Source organism: Natator depressus, chromosome 3, assembly GCF_965152275.1.
Source record: "Natator depressus isolate rNatDep1 chromosome 3, rNatDep2.hap1, whole genome shotgun sequence".
Classification (NCBI taxonomy): Eukaryota; Metazoa; Chordata; order Testudines; family Cheloniidae; genus Natator; species Natator depressus.
Genome location: NC_134236.1, coordinates 98,081,646 through 98,103,231, shown reverse-complemented (window position 1 = coordinate 98,103,231; position 21,586 = coordinate 98,081,646). Strand labels below are relative to the sequence as shown.

General features: G+C 40.9%; 1 protein-coding gene across 1 annotated transcript in view; it reads left to right on the top strand.

Annotated features, from left to right (window-relative positions):
- The window catches only part of THEMIS (thymocyte selection associated), a 111,490-nt gene that overhangs the window by 73,548 nt on the left and 16,356 nt on the right, over positions 1 to 21,586 (top strand). Inside the window, exon 5 of the mRNA XM_074946938.1 lies at positions 14,190 to 14,343. Within this exon, the coding sequence (XP_074803039.1) occupies positions 14,190 to 14,343 (154 nt within the window). The remainder of the gene's footprint in view (positions 1 to 14,189; positions 14,344 to 21,586) is intronic.

Sequence of the window (21,586 nt, the reverse complement as noted above, 5' to 3'; positions counted from 1 at the left end):
GGAGAAAGGGGCGGGGCAGAGAGTGGGGTAAGAGTGTTCGGTTTTCTGCAATCAGAAAGTTGGCAACCCTAACCCAGAGGCCCATCTAAGATCAAGGTCTCGTGCTAAATTCTGTACAAACACCTGGTGAGAGACAGACCCTGCTCTGATGACTTTACAGTCTAAATAGGTGAGACAGAGAAAGGGTGGAAAAGGAAACAGAGATCAAATGATTTGCCCAAGGTCACTCAGCAGGTTAATGGCTGCAACAGGATTAGATCCCAGGTTCCAATCCGTGCTGTATCCATGGGCTCAAACTATGGCCAGGTCTACAGTACAGAGTTAAGTCAACATAAGGCAGCTTACGTTGACCTAGCTCTGTAAGTGTCTGCACCAAAATGTGGCTCCCACCGATGTAACTCACCCACTACACCAACTTAATAACTCCACCTCCCTGAGAGGGGTAACACTTAGATCAACGCCGTATCAGTGTACACACTGCATTGCTTATGTTGACTGTTTCTGCTTTTCAGAAGCCATCCCACAGTGTCCCACATTGACAGTTAAATCAGTGCAAGTGATACGTTGATGTAACCTACGTCAACTTAATTTTGTAGTGTAGACTTACCGTAAATGTCGGGACATGAATATTCCTCAATCTTTGGGAAAGTTTAGATATGGATCCAAAATGCACAGCTTGTCCCTGTATCTGTCTAGAAACTGAATCCACAACAGCTACAATATAGTTAAATCATATGTTGATTAATGAGTTGGATAAATTCTGCCCATGGAAGTGTGCATATTGCATGAGGATGCAATATGGGTCTAGTAAGCTGCTCAGATAAATAGTAATGAGCTCAGTGTCAGTGCCTAGGTAGATTAGGTGAGGAGCATTATGCTGAAATAATCTTGTGAAATATTGTTAGTTCAGTGAATTATTGTTATTACTGCAAAATGAATTTGAATTGGTTGGAGATCTTCACTGGAGAATTTCTTCAGTCTATGGGGGAATTTCCAGGGTATAAAGCTGATGGTGTGGCTCTCCCAGCTCCTACGCTGGAAATCCCCCTCCTCAATATAAGGGCAGGGAGGGGACATAGTATAGAAAGAGATGGGATGTAAAGATGGAGCTAGGCTCAGCTGTGCCCAGTTCTCTTTTGGCATAAGGTCCCTGACACACCTTTCATCAGGTTATTAGTTAACCCCCCCCCCCCAAAAAAACAAACAAACAAACAAAAAACAAACAACTTTTAACTTGTACTACATCCATGTGGCTGAGACTCAGGGAGTTGCAACCAGTCCCCGGATAGCACCCTGAGCTCAATGAGTTTAATGGGCAGCCAAAATGAATATGTTGATAAGGGAGGAATGTGGAGGTTGAGAGAGGGTGAAATTAAAAAAATAAAGTTGGTAATGGGAAAAGAAGCTGTTGTGCTGGCAGTAAAACGCGCGTCTCCTGATTCCAAATCCTGTCCCCTATTCACGGGATCATACTTTCTCTGTGAACAATGGTGTAGACTGGCAGGTTTTTTTTGTACCAGCAGCCAGAAGACTAGGCTCTGATGGCGGGTATTTTCATAGATCTAAATGACATACAATTGTTAACGAGGCTAAGAGCTGAACAACGGTGCCTAAGCATGCAGGCTGACTCGTGCCTCTGGAAATTACATGTCAAAATCAGATGAACTACAGGAACCTCTTGGGGCTCCGCTTTTACTCTAGTGTAGCTCTGTTGATTTCTGTGGAGTTATACCAGCCTAAATCTGGAGTAATACAGCAGAGAATCAGGCCCTTGATTTTGTTCTTTGATATCTTCCAGTTAAATAGAGCAGTAGCCAGATAATTAGTAAAACAAAGCAGAAAGATATTGGGTGATCACAGAAAGTGCCAGTCAGATGCATTTCTAATAAAAGAAATGTAAAATATATGTATATACACACCCACATATCTTTTTTTTTTTGTAATTGCCAGAATCTAAGAGAAGAAAAAACTTGCTGTTTCCTGTCATATTTAGTGCACTGTTTCAGTCTGGGTCTTTATTTTTATCATTGGCAAGATGAAAGCAGCTATTTGAAGCAAAGGTTGTGTAATGCTGTGGAAGACAACTGAGTGTATTTATAAAATGTACTCAGCAGAGAGCCTATTGCAGTATCTTTCCTCTCTTCTGTGCTACTGCAGAGCTAAAAGTGATTGATAATAATCGTAGTTACTGTACAATTTGGCTAGGATTTTATAGTTGCAGCCATGGCATTGATCTACAGTTGAATGAGATAATGCTTGTATGCTCCCTTTCTAACCTGCCAAGAGTGATGTACTATTTGTATCTGTAGAGTCATATAAAATGAATACTTGCTTGAATCCAGATTTTAACAGAGAGGTTTCATATAGTTATATTCCTACTCATTTCGAAGAACATACTTAATTTTGTAAGGGAAATACAGTGAGACACATTAATCTAGGTGCAATTTTAACAGTATTATGTTTACCAATATTACATGCTGCAGCATCTACTTTTTCACCCGTTTAATACTGCACAAAACTTTTGTTAAAATATGCAAAACTTTGGAAAGATGGCATTACTGATGTTGATGTGCTAATTCATGTGAGGAAATGCCTATGAAACATTTTATAAAATAAAACATTGTCAGTCAAGTAGTCAGAAACAGCAAAAGAAACAGTAGTTTGAAATACAAGATAGTTTCTTCCTGCTTCTTGTAGCATGGATCAAAATTAACGCTGTTCTAGCACAACTTGGAGCGAGGCAAGTTCAGTTTGGGGCTCAACAAACGTATTAAGATAGGTACAAACCTTTCATGTACTTTTTTCCTGTCTAGATTAGAGAGGAACAGCGGAAAGAAGATTAGGGGAAAGGTTTGCCTGAAACCAGGAAGTCTGATTGCTGGAGTTTTCTTACGCAATCAGCTAAACATGCAATTCTTGTTGCAAGAACAGTACAACTTGCCATTTTTCTCTGAGGTTTTTAGGTTTCTAGAAACCCCCAAACTCAATATGAAACCAGGGAGTTATGAAACCAGATAGATCACACACACCGGAAAGGTTTGCTGAAACTTGTGAACACTGAAGCTGACTGGTTTCACCTAGCTCTACTTGAAAATGTGAGCTCCTACCCCACATTTGGTCAGATTCTCATTTACACTAAGGCCTCTTTACACCATTCTGTCACTGCAAAGGGGCCTTAAAATGAGATTCATTACTATTACAATCACATTAAGGTCCCTTTACACTGCCACAGTGGTGTAAAATGGCCATAGTGTAAATAAGAATCAGGCCCATTATAGAAATGACCATGTAGATTGGGATCACAGCTGGCATGCTGGTAAAAAAAACAAACAAAAAACAACCCTGAGTGGATAGGGAAATTCTCACCTGGGAAGAGGCATTGTGGGGAAGCTAGCAGTGCCTGAGCTACAGCTATTCTGTGCACAAAGAAAGGACTTTGATTTCCAAGGTTATCAATCAAGCACCTAACATTAGCACAATCTGGGTATTCAGATGACTCAGGAAGAAATAGCGCAGATGTGGAGGCTTTCACCTCTAAATCACGAGTATGAATCTAGCCCAGGTCAGTAACATCTGAAACTCATTACTATTCCACATGCTAACTGGTGACTTGTGTGAAATGAGTTAGTAATTTCAGTCCAGTTCCTGGCAGACATGGTATCTTCATCACAGAAACCATCTTCACATATGGCACTTCTGGCAACATTATTGGCAGTCCCAGTAGAGAAGACAATTACTGCAGATGAGGGTGACCTGGGGTTATTTTTTGTGTGTGTTATTAAGCAATGGCAGGGCACCCAGAGCATTTAGGTAGGTGCTTATATGTTGTTTTGTACATAAAAATAACTAAATTTGCAAATATGCCAGTGATTTAACAGTGAAAGGCTCTACATTCTACTTCCATTCTCCTAAGCCATATAATGAATATTTTGAAGAAGCAAGTATATAGAGGATACTGATTTTTAAATTTTATTTATTACTTATATTTGGTAGTATCCACAAGCACTGACATCACTTTTTTGTGAGAAAACTCCGTTCCTGGCCTGAAAACTCTACAATCTAAGATTTTCACAGAGAGAAATGATCAGATTATGATTTCCAAATGCAATATTCCAGGACTTGAGTATCTAATATATTATTTGGCTTTGTCAGTGTTACACTAGTCTATGATGATGATGATGTTTAGTTAGTGCCAACACTGCGCTCTGCCCTGGAAAGCTTACAGTCTAAGGTCCTGATCTGGACAGCTCTTATGCACATGCTATTGAGTAGTCCCATTGGCTTCCCACAGTAGTAAAGAAAAGCACAAACACAACTGTTGGCAGGAACAGGGCTTAAGGCTCTAATCCTGCAAACCTGCAGGCCTGTTTGTCCTAACCATATTGCTCAGTGCTGGGAAAAATTTCACTCACTGTGTGACACTGGTCAACCTAACCCCCACTGTAGACTCAGGTAGGTGGATAGAAGAATTCTTCTGTTGACCTAGCTACTACCTCTTGGAGAGATGGATTACTAACATTAATGGAAAACCCTGTTCAGTTGATGTAGGAAACATCTACACTACAGCTTTATGGTGGTATCCACAGTAGCATAGACACACCCTTATGCATGTGCATTACTTTACTCACATGAGTTAGTCCTCTTGACTTGAGTGGGGGCTAATCACATGTGTAGAGTTTAACATGGAGATAAGTGTTTGCAAGGTCAGCTCCTGAAAGATAGACACAGAGAAGAAGGGATCCATTCCTCCCGCTCCTCTCCCCCTTTGCCTGGCTGTTCCATTCCTCACTGTGGCCTGGAGAGCAGATGATTTTGAAAAACCAGATTCTGAACTCCAGGTAGGCTGGAGTAACTCAAGAATAACTCCCCTGACCTGTGGGGGATTACTGCAAATTTATTCTGGTGTACTGAGACCAGAATCTGGTCTAAAGTATTTAATTCCTACCATTGTGGTGTCCTGCTGCTTTACTGAGGCTGCTGTCTGCCACACACAGCACTTTCTGTCATTCAGTAAGAGCAAGCACAGTGTGGGCTCTGAAGCTGGACTAGCAGCTTAATGTTAGTAAGGACAGCACAGCGATAAGGACTTGAAAACAATTATTTTTAAAATCTTGCTTCCTCTTTCTCCCCCCAAGTCACAGGTAGGGGAAGTTGTATAGGATGTGTGAGGGCTCTGGAGGAACCAGCACAAGGTGTGAAGAGGATGGAGTGTGGAGTAGATCTGAGGATCTGAGAGGAAACAGCTGGAACGGTGAGGGGCAGGTTGGGGGATCTGATCAGAGGTTCCAGCTCAGGAAGGCAGCAGCAAAAAGACTGGGCAAAGAAAGTAATCAGTTATGAGGCTTAGGAGGGCAGGAGAAGCTGGCTAGGGATATGGTATCAAAGTCACTTTCCCATGCACCAAACAGGAAGTTCACATTCACTTTGGCTGAATTCAATGGGAAATGTGCAGGCTCAGCACCTCTGGCAGTAAGTCAATGTGATGTGCAGGGCCGGATTTACACCTTGTGTGCCCGCAGGCACAGCATCTTCAGCGACTCCTTGCCTAGAGCTGACCTTCGTGTTTTCCATAAAAAATGAAACTTTGAACCCACGTTTAGGTTTTAGGCACCCCTGGAACGCTGGCACCCCTAGGCACCTGCCTACTGTGCCTAATTGGAAATCTGGCCGTGGTGATGTGGCAGAATGAGCACTGAGTTGGAAGCCGGGAACCCCCAAATTTGAATCCTGGCTGCCACTGACTCACTGTTGGAGGCCTTGCAGAACAATCTGTTTCAGTTCACTGGGCATCTGTAAGATGAAAACCTAGTATTTACCCACTTAACCCCCAGGAGTGTTGTGAAGATTAATTGGTTTCAGTCTTACAGTGTGTTGAACATATGAAGTGCTATATAAATGCTAAGTACTCTGAAAAATCAGCTTAGATGTCTCAAGATGAGTGCCTGATCTTGATTAAAACAAATGTCGGTGGGTGCACAATTTGTGTTATGGTAAAGGCATGCCCAGGTACATTCTCTGCTTTGCTGTGATGTTGCTACAGGATACAATGAGTATTTCTCCAAACTGAAGGGGATGTTTGAACAATTCAGTACTATTAAGCTATACAATATATTTTTGAAGGATCCGTTTGGATTTGTACAAATAATGCCAACGTTTTAACTCTGACTGTCCTGAGTCTTTTAAATACAATGCCATCACAACCCAAGTCACTCAGGGCTACCCTAGATTACTTTCTGTTCTGTTGTGACAAACATAAGGCCCAGGAAAAAATGGCAGGAGTGAGGAGCAGATGTCCCTTTTATTACACTGCCATCCATAGATTTTTTTACCCTTTGGAGGCAGAGTTTAATTTCAAAAGGCACCAAGTTCTACTCAGCACCATTTCGGAACAGACCCTGAAAACAGGGGCTCCATTCCCACTCGGAAGTGTAATGAAATGGATAAATACATTCCTTGAGCAGTGAATGAGTCCAGAGACGGGTGCTGGAATTCTGATGCTAGCAATGGATTCTGCAGGAACTTTGGAACTGTGCACACTTGCATGTTTTTTATTGATGCAACATATTTCATGACAAAAATCTGTTGAATATTTACCCCCGTGGTCCCCAAAATTTTTACAGTCGTGCCCCCCCCCATCTTTGTCCACCGCCTCCCCCAGGAGCTGAGGCCGGGAATAGGCCCACAGCTTGGGGGGGGGGGGAGGAGAGCGGGGGCAGGGGAGCTAGGACAGAGGCAAATGGGCCAAGGCTGGGTCTGGGGCCGGGAATGGAGCCGCAGCTGGGGGCCAAGGGTGGGGACAGGGATGCAGCCAGACTGGGAGCAGAGCCATGGCCAGGAGGCTGCAGCCTGGGGTGGGGTTGGGGCTGCCAAGCCCAGGCCGGGAGTGGAGCCATGGCCAGGGGCTGGGGCTGATGCTGGGGCCAGGAGCCGAGCTTGGAGCAGAGCAGGGCTGGGTGGCGCTCTTTCCTCACTCCCTGTGGGGGCTGGCCTCCCCCACCCCTGAATGTTCAGGGCACACCCCACAGTTTGGGGACCTCTGATTTACCCTTCCTGTGGAAATGATCCATGAAGGGCAAAAGTATTTAAATATGTACTTAAAACCCTTGTGAAATTTCACTGAAAAAGCCTTACTGTGCATGAGCAATAGCCTCTTTTTAAAGGTTATTCTATTGGCTGGTTTCCTTCTTCCTCTCACACTCCCACATCCCTCCCCACCAAAATGTATTATATCTTGGTCTGCTCAGTTTCCAGACATCAGTTTTTCATTGTTCACCATTGCACCAAGTCACAGCTGTATCTGGAAGAACATCCCCTCCCTCCATTTCAAACTTCAACAATTGTTTTTATTGTGCTTTGGGGAGGGGAGGAAGGATTTGGGGCAGAAAAACATCTCTGTTAGAATGAGACCCTTTATGTCACGTTTTTGCCTGTGGTGAATTTTGCCGCAGAGTTATAAGCCCTTGAAATAAGAAGTTTAAAAAGGAAACGCTTAACTGGAGTTTTTTGAATGCATCGCATAAGACAGGGAAGAGAGCCATCTAGTGGCTTCTTAACATTCCTTCCTTCCTGTGTTTCCCCTTTTGGTAAAGATATTAGTTTGCTCTGTTCTTAAAGGAGTGCCTTTTTCCTGTGCTAGTTATTCTTTTTCAGATAACAAATGAGCATATTTACGCAAGTTCACAGATTTTTTAACCCACCTTGTCACTCTGCTTATTGTGAGAAACTCTGAATGTTCAACACTCCTCTCAATTTCTCAAAGGGCTTGTCTCAGTTACGTTCACTTTTTTTGTTTTATTTTTGTAGCAATGGGAATAACCATAATATTGTCTTCTGGGCTCTTTTGTTACTGGAAACAATTTGCAGTCAAGGCCTGAATAAGGTTATACCAGATCTGCTGTTGCCTGGTGGAAATTTGTTGCTTTATTTATTTTTAACTCTAAGAAAATGCTTAGTGTTTTCTGTCCATAACCCATTATGACTTTGTATTGCATTCCATTTTTATTTCCTGCAACACTCCACTTGTCCTGGTCCTGGGCTTCTACTGAAAATAAGTGTGAAATTGATCATGGTTTTGTGGCATGGATATGTGTGACAGTATATTGTAATAGAGGTTAGAGGGAGAATTTGAACTCAAGTTGCCATATGTGAAAGCCCAGAACTTTAACCAAATGGGCCATCTAACTTTTGGAGTGAAGTGGCTGAGAGTCTATCATAACTTTGTTCCTGTCTCTCCAGGCTCTTAGCTTTGACCTTTTGTTGAACCTCCTCTTTAGGCCTATATTCAACTATAGTTTATAATTTGCAAGTTCTGCAGGCAAATTAGAACTCTGAAGTTCTGCTCTTTTGTATGTTTATGAGGAACCTCTTTATTGTCCATGGCCTTTCTGAAGAATCTTTTAAGTAGCTTTGTTCCTTTTTCAGGCTGCCCAATGAACTTTTGAAATAAAGGCTTGTTGTCATGTGTTGGAATTTGTGTTTTTGGGGAGACCGTTACAATTCTTGACTACAAAATCAGGGCCTCTTGTCAGTATCCATAACTGTAGATACACTCTGCCCTTGAAAAAATTATGTTAGCATGCAAGATAACTTGGCTTGCCGATGGATCATTCAAGAAGGATGCCTTGGGATACGAGTCACAATCAAAAGGTAATTGTTTCTTTCCAAATGGAATAAATCGGTCCTGATCTTCTGCTGTTATATTTCAAGTTTCCTATGAGGTCTCACCATTTCCAATTGTGTTATCCCCTTTATTTGAATCTGTCCTTTTGCCAGGTGTCACTTTTAAACACTCCGTTCCCTTATTCCTTGGCATGCAGTAGGCTAAATTTTGTTATTATGTATGCTGGTGTAAATCTGGAGCAATTCAGTTGAAACAAATGGAATTACTCCAAATTTGCAGCCCTTGTCAATTAGAATTTGGTCTGGTGGATCAGTATGGTATTTTGATTTGATTCTGATATCACTTACGCTGGTTTTAACATTGGTGTGAGATCAGAATCAAGACCTATGGCTCTACACTATAGCTATAAGAGAAATGTGGTGGCTGGAGTGAAATGATCCCTGTATAGTTTAATTCTAGAAAGGACTCTGAGGATTGTGAAAGGCCCTGTATAAGAAAACAAAACAAAAAGATAATTCTTTATCTAAGTTAGACTGCTCTTTTTCTTTAAAAATACTTTCCTAAATACTGAAAACTAAGTTCAAAAGTGTAGGCTTACTTTCAGTCAGGTTTAGGCTTAGCTCTGGGTACACTGCTGTACTTATCTGTTGTAGAATCTTGCTTTGCTGCTTGTGTCAATAAACTGCTACTTCTGTTTGGAAAGAGTGAGGTGCCTGTGGATTTCAAAATAATTTCCCACAATGTTATGGTATTGGTATGTGTTTACTACTGAAAAGGGTATCTGCAGCAATTAAGTGTTTTACAGATGGATGTATAGTATTGTATATGTCAAAGCGAAGAAATATCTCTATAGTTTTAGCCTGAGTTTCTGAAGACAGTATAATGTGCCACTCCAAGTCTTTAAAGATTGCAGTAAAAGATTTATGATCTATATCTTATAGCATGTGTGACTCATAATAAACGTCCTCCAAAGGTGTAGTGCCATGTCCAGCAGTGATTGCTCCAATAAATGGGTCTCCCTCTGCAATACAGTCGTTTGTAACCATATAACAGCTTTACTTTCTGTCTGGAAAGGCACAGTTTTGTCAAAATGTTTTATGCCACTACATCGCTCTCAACATTTCCAGAAAGCACGGCAGTTGTTGGTTTCATATTTACTCCCACGTTTTAATATGACACAGCATCATAGCTTTTCTCCTTTTTATTCCGAGCCTTCTTAGAATTATAGAATGTCAGGGTTGGAAGGGACCTCAGGAGGTCATCTAGTCCAACCCCCTGCTCAAAGCAGGACCAGTCCCCAATGTTTGCCCCAGATCCCTAAGTGGCCCCCTCAAGGATTGAACTCACAACCCTGGGTTTAGCAGGCCAATGCTCAAACCACTGAGCTATTCATTGTTGAGACTTAAAATAAATGAATACATAAATAAATAATAAAATCAGTAGCTTATTCTGGCTATAAATGGGAAAATTTCATAAACGTTGCAATGCATCAAATTACAGAATTCTTATCACACTTATTTAGAGAGCATCCCCTACTTATTGTAGCCACATTTTTTGGGAGGGTTTTGTACTTGTTTCAGGGTCACAGCTATTCTTTTTGGAACTGTCTCTCTTGCTTAGTCTTTCAATATAAGAACACTCGGGTTATCTGCAGAGCCATTTTTCTGGGTGTCGTATAACTGTAGCTATAGATTCCAGTGAAGAACCGTGCTGTCTCAAGTGTGTGAGATCTATCGAGTGTCTACAATAGTTTTTGGGTGGTTTCTTTCAGAAGAGTTCAGAGGTCCTATGCCTGGCATAACATTACTGCCCATCTCTGCTGATGGCAGCTTTGGGTGGGAATGGCCTAAATGGGCCAGGAAAGGTAGTCTTGTGGTCGAAGCACACGCTGGAGTGAAGAAATCTTGGTTCTTTTCCCAGTTCTGCCACACACTTCCTGTGTGACACCGAAGTACTATAGTTTCCCCAGGTGTAAAATCAGGGTGGTAATATATGCCCACATCACAGGGATATCAAGATGTTTTATTCATTATTGATTTTAAAGCACAATCAGTGCCTTGTGTTAAAGACAAAGCATTCTGAATATTATTTATTATTATTTATGCAATATTGTTCAGTAGAATAGTAAATGTTTCTGTATGGCTGGGTAGGCGAGTGTGCACATGCACACTGTGTGCTAAGCTCAGTATGCAGTTGTCAGGTAAAATTTGCTTTGGTCACTTCTAGCCTCCTTTATTATTTCAATGTCTTCTATTTCATGCCTTACAGATAAGTTCTGTGCAGATTTACAACTTCTGAAGAATGCTGCAGCCTCAGTTTGTACTAAAATGATGCATCCCCAGTACTTTGATCCTTGCATTCGCCCCCAAAAACATTTTGTATTTGCTTTACTATAACCCATCTTACTTCCTGAGGCATTACGTAGTTTCCTTACCTTTATGGCTTTGTACCTTTTCTTCTAAAGGTCGAGTCGTAGTAGAGGTTTTTTTGGCAATTCTTAACTACTGAGGTAAATTTTTCTGGTCACAAGCTTTTAGTTGTTATAATGGTCAGATATGAAATTCCCTCTATTTACTGGTCTGTGATCCTTTTTAACAAATTTCCATGGTCCAAATCCTGAAGATTTTAACTCAGTCCTTCCTGTGGCAGAATGCTCACTGAAGACAATTGACAATTCGTGGCTTCGTTGAAGTCCAATGGCAGAGCTCCCATTGACTTCAGTAGAACCAAGAGTTCATCTAATTGGAATTCTTCTTCAGAGGTGTCTGAGTAATACTGAATTAGAACATCAGGATTTGACCCTAGATGTTTAGTTTTCAGAGTAACAGCCGTGTTAGTCTGTGTTAGTCTGTATTTGCAAAAAGAAAAGGAGTACTTGTGGCACCTTAGAGACTAACCAATTTATTTGAGCATAAGATGAAGTGAGCTGTAGCTCACGAAAGCTTATGCTCAAATAAATTGGTTAGTCTCTAAGGTGCCACAAGTACTCCTTTTCTTTTAGATGTTTAGTGTAGTTATAAGGTGTATTTTTAAGTATTCTGTAAATCTACTACATGTGTATATTACAATTAGGGATGCTAGTGTGTTACAGATTTCAATCTAAACTGAAGTGAAAATCTAATTTGTGTAACCTGGTTTATTCTTAAATGTCTGAGCTCTGTCTATTTTAATGTATTTGCAAAGTGCCTTGGGGAACCATTGCAAAGAAGTGACTCTAAAAGAGTGGTACAGTAGATTGACTGATAATATTATTGCAAGTGTTAATCATATGCTTCAGAATTGTGGGATTTCCCCCTGCATGGCTATTTTTGATGTCTAGACTTGTTTTCAGGTTATTTTGGACAACACAAAATAAAGACTATGAGTGTAACACATTGTGTTAATTACTAGGATTAACATATAAAAAAATGAAATCTAAATAGAAAAGAATAAAAGACACAGATATTTTAAAAATATGTTCTTATTATTCCTGTTAGTTACATAGTATGTTCTCAAGATTTTCTTAATTTTGTAAACCCCGAGGAAAAGATTGGTTAAAACTTATTTCTGTGCTGAAATGTTCCCAACCATCTGGGCTCTGAGGACAACCTGCGCGTAAATTGATCTCCACTTATTTTTTTTCCTTTATCATTCACCGTTAATGTAAACTATACATTTATGGAGGCTGTGACAAGTTTATTGAAAGTTTTGTACATTTCTGTTTTGAAATGTGTTAATTTTTGTCCTGGCTGAAATTTGGACATTTCTTAAAACTTTTATTAATATGGTTAGGACAGACTGGTGTCACGTTGTTGATACATGTAAGTCTGGTGCAATACAAAGGAGGAAGAAGAGATCTCATGTTTGAAGAAGGGGCCCATAGTTTGCTGGTGTGAAATGGCAGAGCTCTGTTAACTTCACTGGAGCTATGCCACTATCCACTAGCAGAGAATATAGCTCAGTGGTTACAGTATATGTTTCACTGTTTTTTTCTTCATTGCTGTTAAGGATTTCTTCTGACAATTCTGTCCTCTGTGCAATGTGTTCAGCTGTATTTCTCTTTCCACAAATCCCTGAGATCCTTGTGAATTTTACCACGGCTACAAGCTTTGCTTGATATCATAGTTCTTTCACAATCATGAACTGTACTGCATAACATTGTACAAGCTGTACTACACAACCTTGTATAGAATCTTGTGATGCAGTGAAACCCTGCTGATATATCTTCTAGTGCAGGGGTGGCCAACCTGAGCCTGAGAAGGAGCCAGAATTTACCAATGTACATTGCCAAAAAGCCACAGTAATAAGTCAGCAGCCCCCCATCAGCTCCCCACCACCCACTTCCAGCACCTCCCACCCACTGGCAGCCCCACCGATCAGCGCCTCCCACTCCCTCCCTGCACCTCCCGATCAGCTATTTTGTGGCGTGCAGGAGGCTTGGGGGCGAGGGGGAAGAGGAGGAGGAGCGAGGGCACGGCAAGCTCAGAGGAGGGGATGGGAAGGGGTGGAGTGAGGGCAGGGCCCATGGCAGAGCGAGGGGTTGAGCAGTGAGCACCCCCCGGCACATTGGAAAGTTGGCGCCTGTAGCTCTAGCCCCGGAGCCGGTGCCTGTACAAGGAGCCGCATATTAACGTCTGAAGAGCCGCATGTGGCCACAGGTTGGCCACCCCGTTCTAGTGTTTATTTCAGAAAATACAACTATAGGTAAGCCCAAGAAAGTGTTAACTGTTTTTTATCTCTCATTATTTGCTCTGATATTACAATATTTTCATTGTTGTTTCAGTTAGGATTAATTTTACCCATATGTGTGGTACAAGATTGATCTGATGCAGAACGGCTACACTTCTTGCACAAGTAGATAGATTTTGATCATTAGCTCTTATTCACTAGTCTGCATCTCAGCTGTTCTGTTTTGAATTGATTGGCATTTCAGTTATACATATTTATACTTTATAAAATGGTGACTGTGGTTAGGCAGAACTTACATGCAATTACAAAGTAAATACATTACAGTTATGGTTTTGATAACTTATTCATATTATCAAGTTATCAGAACCATAACTGTAATGTATTTACACTAGAATTGCATGTAAGTACTGTCTAACCACAGTCACCATTTTATAAGTATTGATATATATAATTAAAATGCCAGATGTGTGTGTGTGTGGTATTTGTCATGTACTGTATCATAAAACTCATTGAATTAATTAGCAATACAGTAAGAACAACTGACTAAAAAGAAAGATATTTGAAAAGAAACAGATAAGGAAATCTCTCTCTCTCAGACACACACACACACACACACACACACGAGAGAGAGAGAGAGGCTATGAAATATGTCTTAAAGGTAATTTTCTGTACCTAGAATATCTTCTCATTCTAGTCATGTTACATTGTGGAATACATGCCTCCAAGGCGAGCATTGCAGTTATTTATAACTTACTTTAACGAACAGTAGATTCATGTTCTAAATCCACAGAAATGACCTCAAGTATGACTGATGCTCTCCCTTGTCACATTTGTGAAAAGTATCTAGTTTGGACTAACAATACATACAAGAAATCAATCACACTGTTCTATGTAATTTCAGAATCTCTATGTAGACACCACTAAGAAACCGTGCTCAGACCAAGCTACTGCTGTTTCAGAATTACAAGTTAGTTGTCAGAATGATTTAGTGCACTGGGAGAATGAGGACGACGTGACTGGGACAGCAACATTACTGGACACCAGTGTGATTAAAGGTCAGTTAAGCTTTATGATTTGAGTTATTAATATAACAGCACTGAACCTCAGCCCTGATAAATGCTTGACGTGCAGAAGTATTTTGCATGATTCAGTTGGAACCTGTGGATGAGTCAAAGGAGACAAAATGTGAACCTCTCTTTTCTTCCTGAATAAATGCCATAAGGCAAACTCTCAGCAGCAGCATGGTATTAAACTCAGTTTGACACTGCAGCATGAATATTCAGTGGTTCTCAGGAGCAGGCCTGCATGGAGAAGATGCTGCATTCATTTACAGTCAATCTTTTTAAAAGACTGATGATTCAGCCCTGTTGGCAAAGCTGAATGAGTGAGTTGTGTAAAAATATTAAGATGTCTCAAGTCACATTTTTATATTTCTAAGAAAAAATTGAACTGAGAAAATTAATTGGCTTTTATTTATTTATACTTTTTATGTACTGTGTGTTAGGATTTCCTATATATTTTCACCATCTGTTTTGGTGTTCTATTTTTTTTCTTTCAGAGCATGTTAAAGCTGAAAAGCTACATGACATGGGGCCTGATCCAAAACCTATGACGTCAATGGAATAACTGCCATTGATTTCAATAGGGTTTGGATCAGGCTCATGGCCCATCTTAATGGTCCACCCATCATATCTATCCGATAATGGGACTTCCACATGTAGTGTGTTTGCAGGACTGGGCCCTGGATGTCTATCTGCATGCAATCAGTTGAGTGGTTTCTGCTAGTAATATAAAAACATCACATAAAGCTTTTCTTTATTGCCTTGTCATTGAATGTGTGTGACTCCCAACTGTGAAATTCAGAACATTACTTTGAAAACCTTGCATATTGCAACTCCTCCAAAAATAACATAGTGTTCATAACAAGGGATTCATTATTAATGCTCTGAAAGTAATTTGTTTGAGGGGAGAATTTCAAAGGCACAAGGGGCACCTAACTCCTGTTGAAAGATAATAGGAGTTTGTCACCTGGCTCCCATTTGTGCTGTCACAGTCCAGGGCAGCTGCACCTCTTTCCCCCTGAAGGTCCAGCAACAGCACTTTCTCCAGGCTTCCAGCTCCTCAGCCATCACCTCTCTTGGGTGGAGACCCACGTCTCTCTCCTTCCTGATTGGGGTATTTCCAGGCTGCACAGTTCCCTGTCTACACTGCGAATTCCTCAGCAAAGTCAGACTGCTTAAGCAGGCCTACTTTGTCTTCTCAGAGGCTATAAACAGTACAATTGCCCATAGGTATAAGTTACCACACAGCTTTCTCAACAAGCACATTTATTCTTAAGGGAAAAGCACTACAGAGAAAACATATTGAAAACAATAAAAGAACATACACACATGCTAATAACCTTGCCAGAGATCCTCCCACATTCCAGCAAGAGCTCTGGCTGGTGAACAGTCCTTCTTCAAACCCTGGCGAGGGTTTTTCTGTGGTTACCAGTCTGTAACCGTTTTGGCTCAGAACAAGCACTTAAGAATCGATGAATTGCTCCTTTATGCTGTTTGATTCTGGGAGCAGGTAATTCATAGACAAAGGTCCCCTCCCAGGGCAAAGCTTCAAAAGATCATATATGGGGGGGGGAAGGGGGGAGGCGGCATTTGCATTCCCCACCTCCCATGTATTTCCTAGGAAACCTACTCAACTAACAGTTAATTCTTATCTTTGCCCATTGATTAAAAGAGTCCTTTGAAGCTCATAACACTTCCCCAGGTTTAAATTAGTCATGTCTCCTAGACAAGATACATAGAAACATTTGCATGTTAATACAATGAGCTCCTAAAATACTTAACCTTAATTTGATATGGTTTAACTTAATTCAATAAGGTTTATCCAGGATATTGCAGGAAATTGACATACCTGTCACATGTGCCTTTGAAAATCTCCCCCACACTGGTATTTTTGTTGAGTGAATGTGTTTGGTTGCTGCAAAAGAGGAAGGTTCCAGATTGTCAGGTCTGGAAAATTAAGTCCTCTGTTTAGTCCCCACAACAGATATAATTGGTAATGAGCAATCTTATTCTGAAGGGACCACTTTCAGGGCTTCAGAGTCTGACCCTGAAAACCATTACTCGTGCTAGCAGTCACATTGAAGTCAGACTACCCACATGTGTAAGGACTATCACGGGGAGTCTATACATAGTAAAGGGGCTCCTGTACTGTGGCAGGTCAGGCTGTTATAACTTATCCTGAGGACTGGCCAGGACCTAGATGGCCTTGGGATTTGGAGATCACAAAAATGGTTTGAAGCTGACTGATCACTCCTTTAGGCATAACAATAACCAATGGGTGGAACCTGATGCCAGACAAATTCAAATTAGAGTAAGGCAACATTTTTAACATTGAGGGTGATTAACCATTGGAACAAACTATCGGGGGAAGTGATGGATTCTCCATCTTTTGATGCCTTCAGATCAAGGCTGGATGCCTTTCTTAAAGATATGTTTTAGCCAAACTCAAGTAATTGGGCTCAATACAGGAGTAAATGGATTAAATTTCATGGCCTATGTTATACATGAGGTCAGACTAGATGATCTAATGGTTCTTTCTGGCCTTACATTGACTGAATCTTTACCAGTCTTGTGTCGAAAACAGCTTGACTAGACCAGAGAATCTAATTCAGGATAATGGAAGAGTTAGAAAATATGTCTAAGACCAGTAACATGCACATGTTCCTGTGGGTTCTGAGTAGGAGAAACTATATTGCAAGGTCCTTCTCTCTTGCCTTGACAAATGCAGTCAGACCTGCTCAGATCCATTCAGAATGTTGTTGCAAAGATCATTTTCCTCGCCCATCACACTGACCCCGTCACCGCTCTCTTTGATTTCCCTCTACTGGCTCCCCCTTCTCTATGGCATCAAACATAAGCTGCTTGTATTATGCTCAAGGCCCTTCACCTTCAGTACCTGCCCTACCTATCATCTCTCATTTGCTATCACGTTGCTGATTCCCACCTCTGATAGGCCCATGATGTTAGCCTCCACTGCCTACTTGTTAAACAAGCACCTTTGTGCTTTCTCCCATTCTGCCCCTCATGCTTGGGAGGAGCTCCTGTAAACATCTGCAAAGCTACCTCATTATCCACCCTCAAAAATTGCCTTTGCCGTGATGCCTACAAAACTCTGAATAACAGTTAGGCTTCTGGTGTACTGAGATCTCTGCCTGTCATGCTGACTAATATCAACTGATTGTACTTCCCCTCAGTTTGCATCTATGTGTTGCTTCTTGTATTGTTCTTACATGGTAAACTCCTTGGTGTGGGGGCGTCTTTTTGTTCTGTGTTCGTACAGCACCTAGGACAATAGGGCTCAACGGTAATGCAAATACTAATGATGCTGTATGTAGGGATTTCATGATGGTCTGGGCAAGGATTTTATTGATTGTTTTAGCAAAGCATAACAGAAGTTTCAAGTCATACATTTTAAAAAAAATCACCTTTATTGAACACCCCATGATACAAAATGAAAACCAGGGCAAAATTTGCAAAAATTCATTCTAGTGCCTCGTAATAGGCATGTCCATGCAAACTCTCACAAAGCTCTTGTTACTGTTCCCAATGTTTTTCTAACCCTGCCAGTGTGCCTTTCCTATTTTGAGTCACTGGATTGGGTCCCAGGAGTGGCCCCCTCTTTCATTTGTTTGATAACCTCTTGCATAACTTGTCATTCCGGTGAGTGCTGTTAAGATGGGACTGGAGCTCCTCTAGGGTGACCAGACAGCAAGTGTGAAAAATTGGGACGGTGGTGGGGGCTAATAGGAGCCTATACAAGAAAAAGATCCAAAAATCGGAACTGTCCCTATAAAATCGGGACATCTGGTCACCCTAATCTCCTCTCCCCAGTGGGCAAGGAAGTCCAGGACCTCAGCATGGGACCATGTGAAAGCAAGGTGCATGGCTGCTATGACTGGTGTGTGGTAGTGTAGTATATGACACCAGGTGTGTGTACTTTCCACAAGCTGGAATCGCAAAGAGACACATCTGGCTGCATGACAGCATTTAAAGGAGGAGGTGATGTCTTATCAAGATGTCCCTGAAGCTGTAGCGGGCACACAGGTAAACAGACAGGCTTATCCAGCTGTAGGGCAGAGCAGCGTGGGATGGCAATGGGAGAACTGCCAGAGGTAGACCATTGTGAATTGAAATGGGATTGTGACCACACCTACTGTGTTCTGGAAAAACTCATCCTGCATGCCAGCAAACTCATTTCCAAGGTGGGTTCATTAAAGCAGGGAATGAGAAATAAAATCCTTTGTCTCTGAACACAAGGCAGTTTTCCCCCGAAACACTCAAATTAACTCAAAACAACATGCAAATGTAGTCAAGTCTTACGTAACTGGAGCAAAACATACATCTGATATGGAGCATATCACCCTCTAAATGAGACGTAGCTGAAGGGCACATCCCTAGGAAATACCAAGGTAAGAATGCAGATTCCCAGCTCGAGTGATTCGTCACTTCCATGAGACACAACCATATGTGGAATAAATTTGTATTATGGAGACTACGTGCCACGTATGGCAGATAATCTGAATTTACTATGGCAACATTTTTTAAGAAGATAACAAGTTCTTTTTGTCTCAGGCCTTTTACTAACAGTCAGATCTAGATCTATCTGCACCCGGTCTGTGAGTGATCATACTATATTAACAGTTTGTTTACCTTTGGGGGTTACTGGTGTACTATGGACAGGGGGTGAATAACAGATCACCTCGTGTATGCACAAATTTTGATCTGACACTAATATGTACAATCCAAAAGAAGGATTCCTAAAAGAAAAGGAAGGATGCTCTCGTGGCTATGGCACTGAAATGGGAATCAGGAAACCTGGGTTTAATTCTTGGGTCTGCCACAGATTTCCTAGGTAGTCTTGTGCAAATCACTTAATCTCTCTGTGGGAAAATATGTAAAGTGTGGGTGGTAATGTTTCCTTTCTCTCACACTTTTGTGTGCCTTGTCTGTTTAGATAGTCCCTGCCCTGAAAAGTATGCAATCTCTCACTGTGTCTGTAGAGTACTTACCACAATGGTTCCTCGGTCTCGGTTGGGGGCCTCTAGATGCTGCTGTAATACAAATAGAATAATAGAAATGGAGGGGTGAAAAAGACCAAGAGAGGTCCTGAAGTCCAGTTCTCTGTGCTGAGGCAGGACCAAGTAAACCTAGACCATCCCTGACAGGGGTTTGTGTAACGTTTGCTAAAACCTCCAGTGATGGGGATTCCTCAGCCTCCTTTGGAAGCCTATTCCAGAGCTTAATGATTCTTGTAGTTAGTAAGATTTTCCTAAAAATCAAACCTAATTCTCCCTTGCTGCAGTTTAAGCTCATTATTATTTGTCCTACCTTCAATGGACATGGAGAACAACGGATCATCATCTTCTTTGTAACTGCCTTTAACATATTTGAAGATGGTTATCAGGTCCTGCCTCAGTTGTCTTTTCTCAAGACTAAACTGTCCATTTTTTTAACCGTTCCTGCTAGGTCAGGTTTTCTAAATCTTGTATTGTTTTTGTTGCTCTCCTCTGGATTCTCTCTAATTTGTCTGCATCTTTCTTAATGTGTGGCACCCAGAATTGGACACAGTATGATAGGCACCGACTCCAGGGGTGGAGCAGAAAATATGTCTAAGACCATATATGTCTAACATAATAACATAATCTAAAATATGTCCTACATGCACATGTTCCTTGTGGGTTCTGAGTGGGAGAAACTGTATTGTTTGACTAATTTTTAAACTTCTACTGGTGATTTCAATCCACTCCTACAAACAGCTAAACTGTTTCATATTCTAATAAGGGCATGAAATCTGCGCTGTCAGAGAAGCCCATCATGAGCAGAATTCTTGCTTTGTTTCCACAGTCTATGGCTCATAGAATATTTCCTTTTTTTAAAAAAGGTCCATATGATTCCTGATGTATCAAAGAATATATAGATCTGAAGAAAAATGTGAATTTATATCTTTGGGTTTTAAGGCCTCCGTTTTGTTTCCTTGTAAACTTCATGTTAATAAAGATGGGATTTTTAAAAAATTATTATTTCAGTGAAGCTACAGCTTTTTACTTCCGCACCATTTGCTTCTAAAATTAACTTGGTACTGAAGGTTGAGGCATTTTGTTCTCTTATACATGAGTTTCACTGAGTTTGAACTCACTAGAAATACCAGCAATATTTACAATAAAAATAATTCTAGTCAGAAAATATCCATCTGAATTTCTTTGTTTACCCTTAAAATTAATCCTTTAAATGGATTTTCTAAAAAGTTACCTAATCTTCTTGCTAGTAGTTTAGAATTCTAGAATTGTTACATTCCTTCTTCTAGAAACTTCTGTTTGTTGATGATTCGATACCTTGACCACATCCTCTGCTCTTGCATTTGACTAAGACAAGAGTAGAAGATCAAAATTGACATTAAGCCCTGAAGCCCTCCTTGCTCCTGTGATCCATTTTTTTCTATTTCTAAATCTTTCTTCCTTTTTTGTTATAATTACAACTTTTTTCTTGTGTGTGGGGCTTGATCTCAATATTTATTATTGTATGATGCATCTTGAAATGATAAATAAAGGACCAAAGAAAGAAATCATAGAATCGTAGGACTGGAAGGGACCTCAAAAGATCATCTAGTCCAGTCCCCTGCACTCATGGCAGGACTAAGTATTATCTAGACCATCCCTGACAGGTGTTTGTCTAACCTGCTCTTAAATATCTCCAGTGATGGAGATTCCACAACCTGCCCGGGCAATTTATTTCAATTTTTAACCACTCTGACAGGAAGTTTTTCCTAATGTCGACCCTAAATGTCCTTTGCTGAAATTTAAGCCCTTGCTTCTTGTCCTATCCTCAGAGGTTAAGAAAAATAATTTTTCTCCCTCCTCCTTGTAACAATCTTGATAAGTATCTGCATTAATGCACTGGTCAGATTTAGTCTACAGTGCACCTGACTAATCTCTAATGACCAAATACTGACCCTCTGTATTGCAGGAATAACCTGTTCTGTACTCCTACACATTTTCATTAATTATTATATATTTATTATGTCTTAGAGTAGCAGCCAGAAGCCCCAGTCAGGGGATTGGGAGTAGAGCTGGTGGGAATTTTTTGACAAAACAGTTTTTTGTCCGCAAGTACTGATCCATCAAAACCAAAATGTTCATTGGGATAAGTTTCTCAGGTCCAGGGTAGATTTTGCTCGTCAAAGTGAGAGAATCAAAATTTAGTCCCTGTTGCAATGAATATTCAAATTGTTTATTCTAAG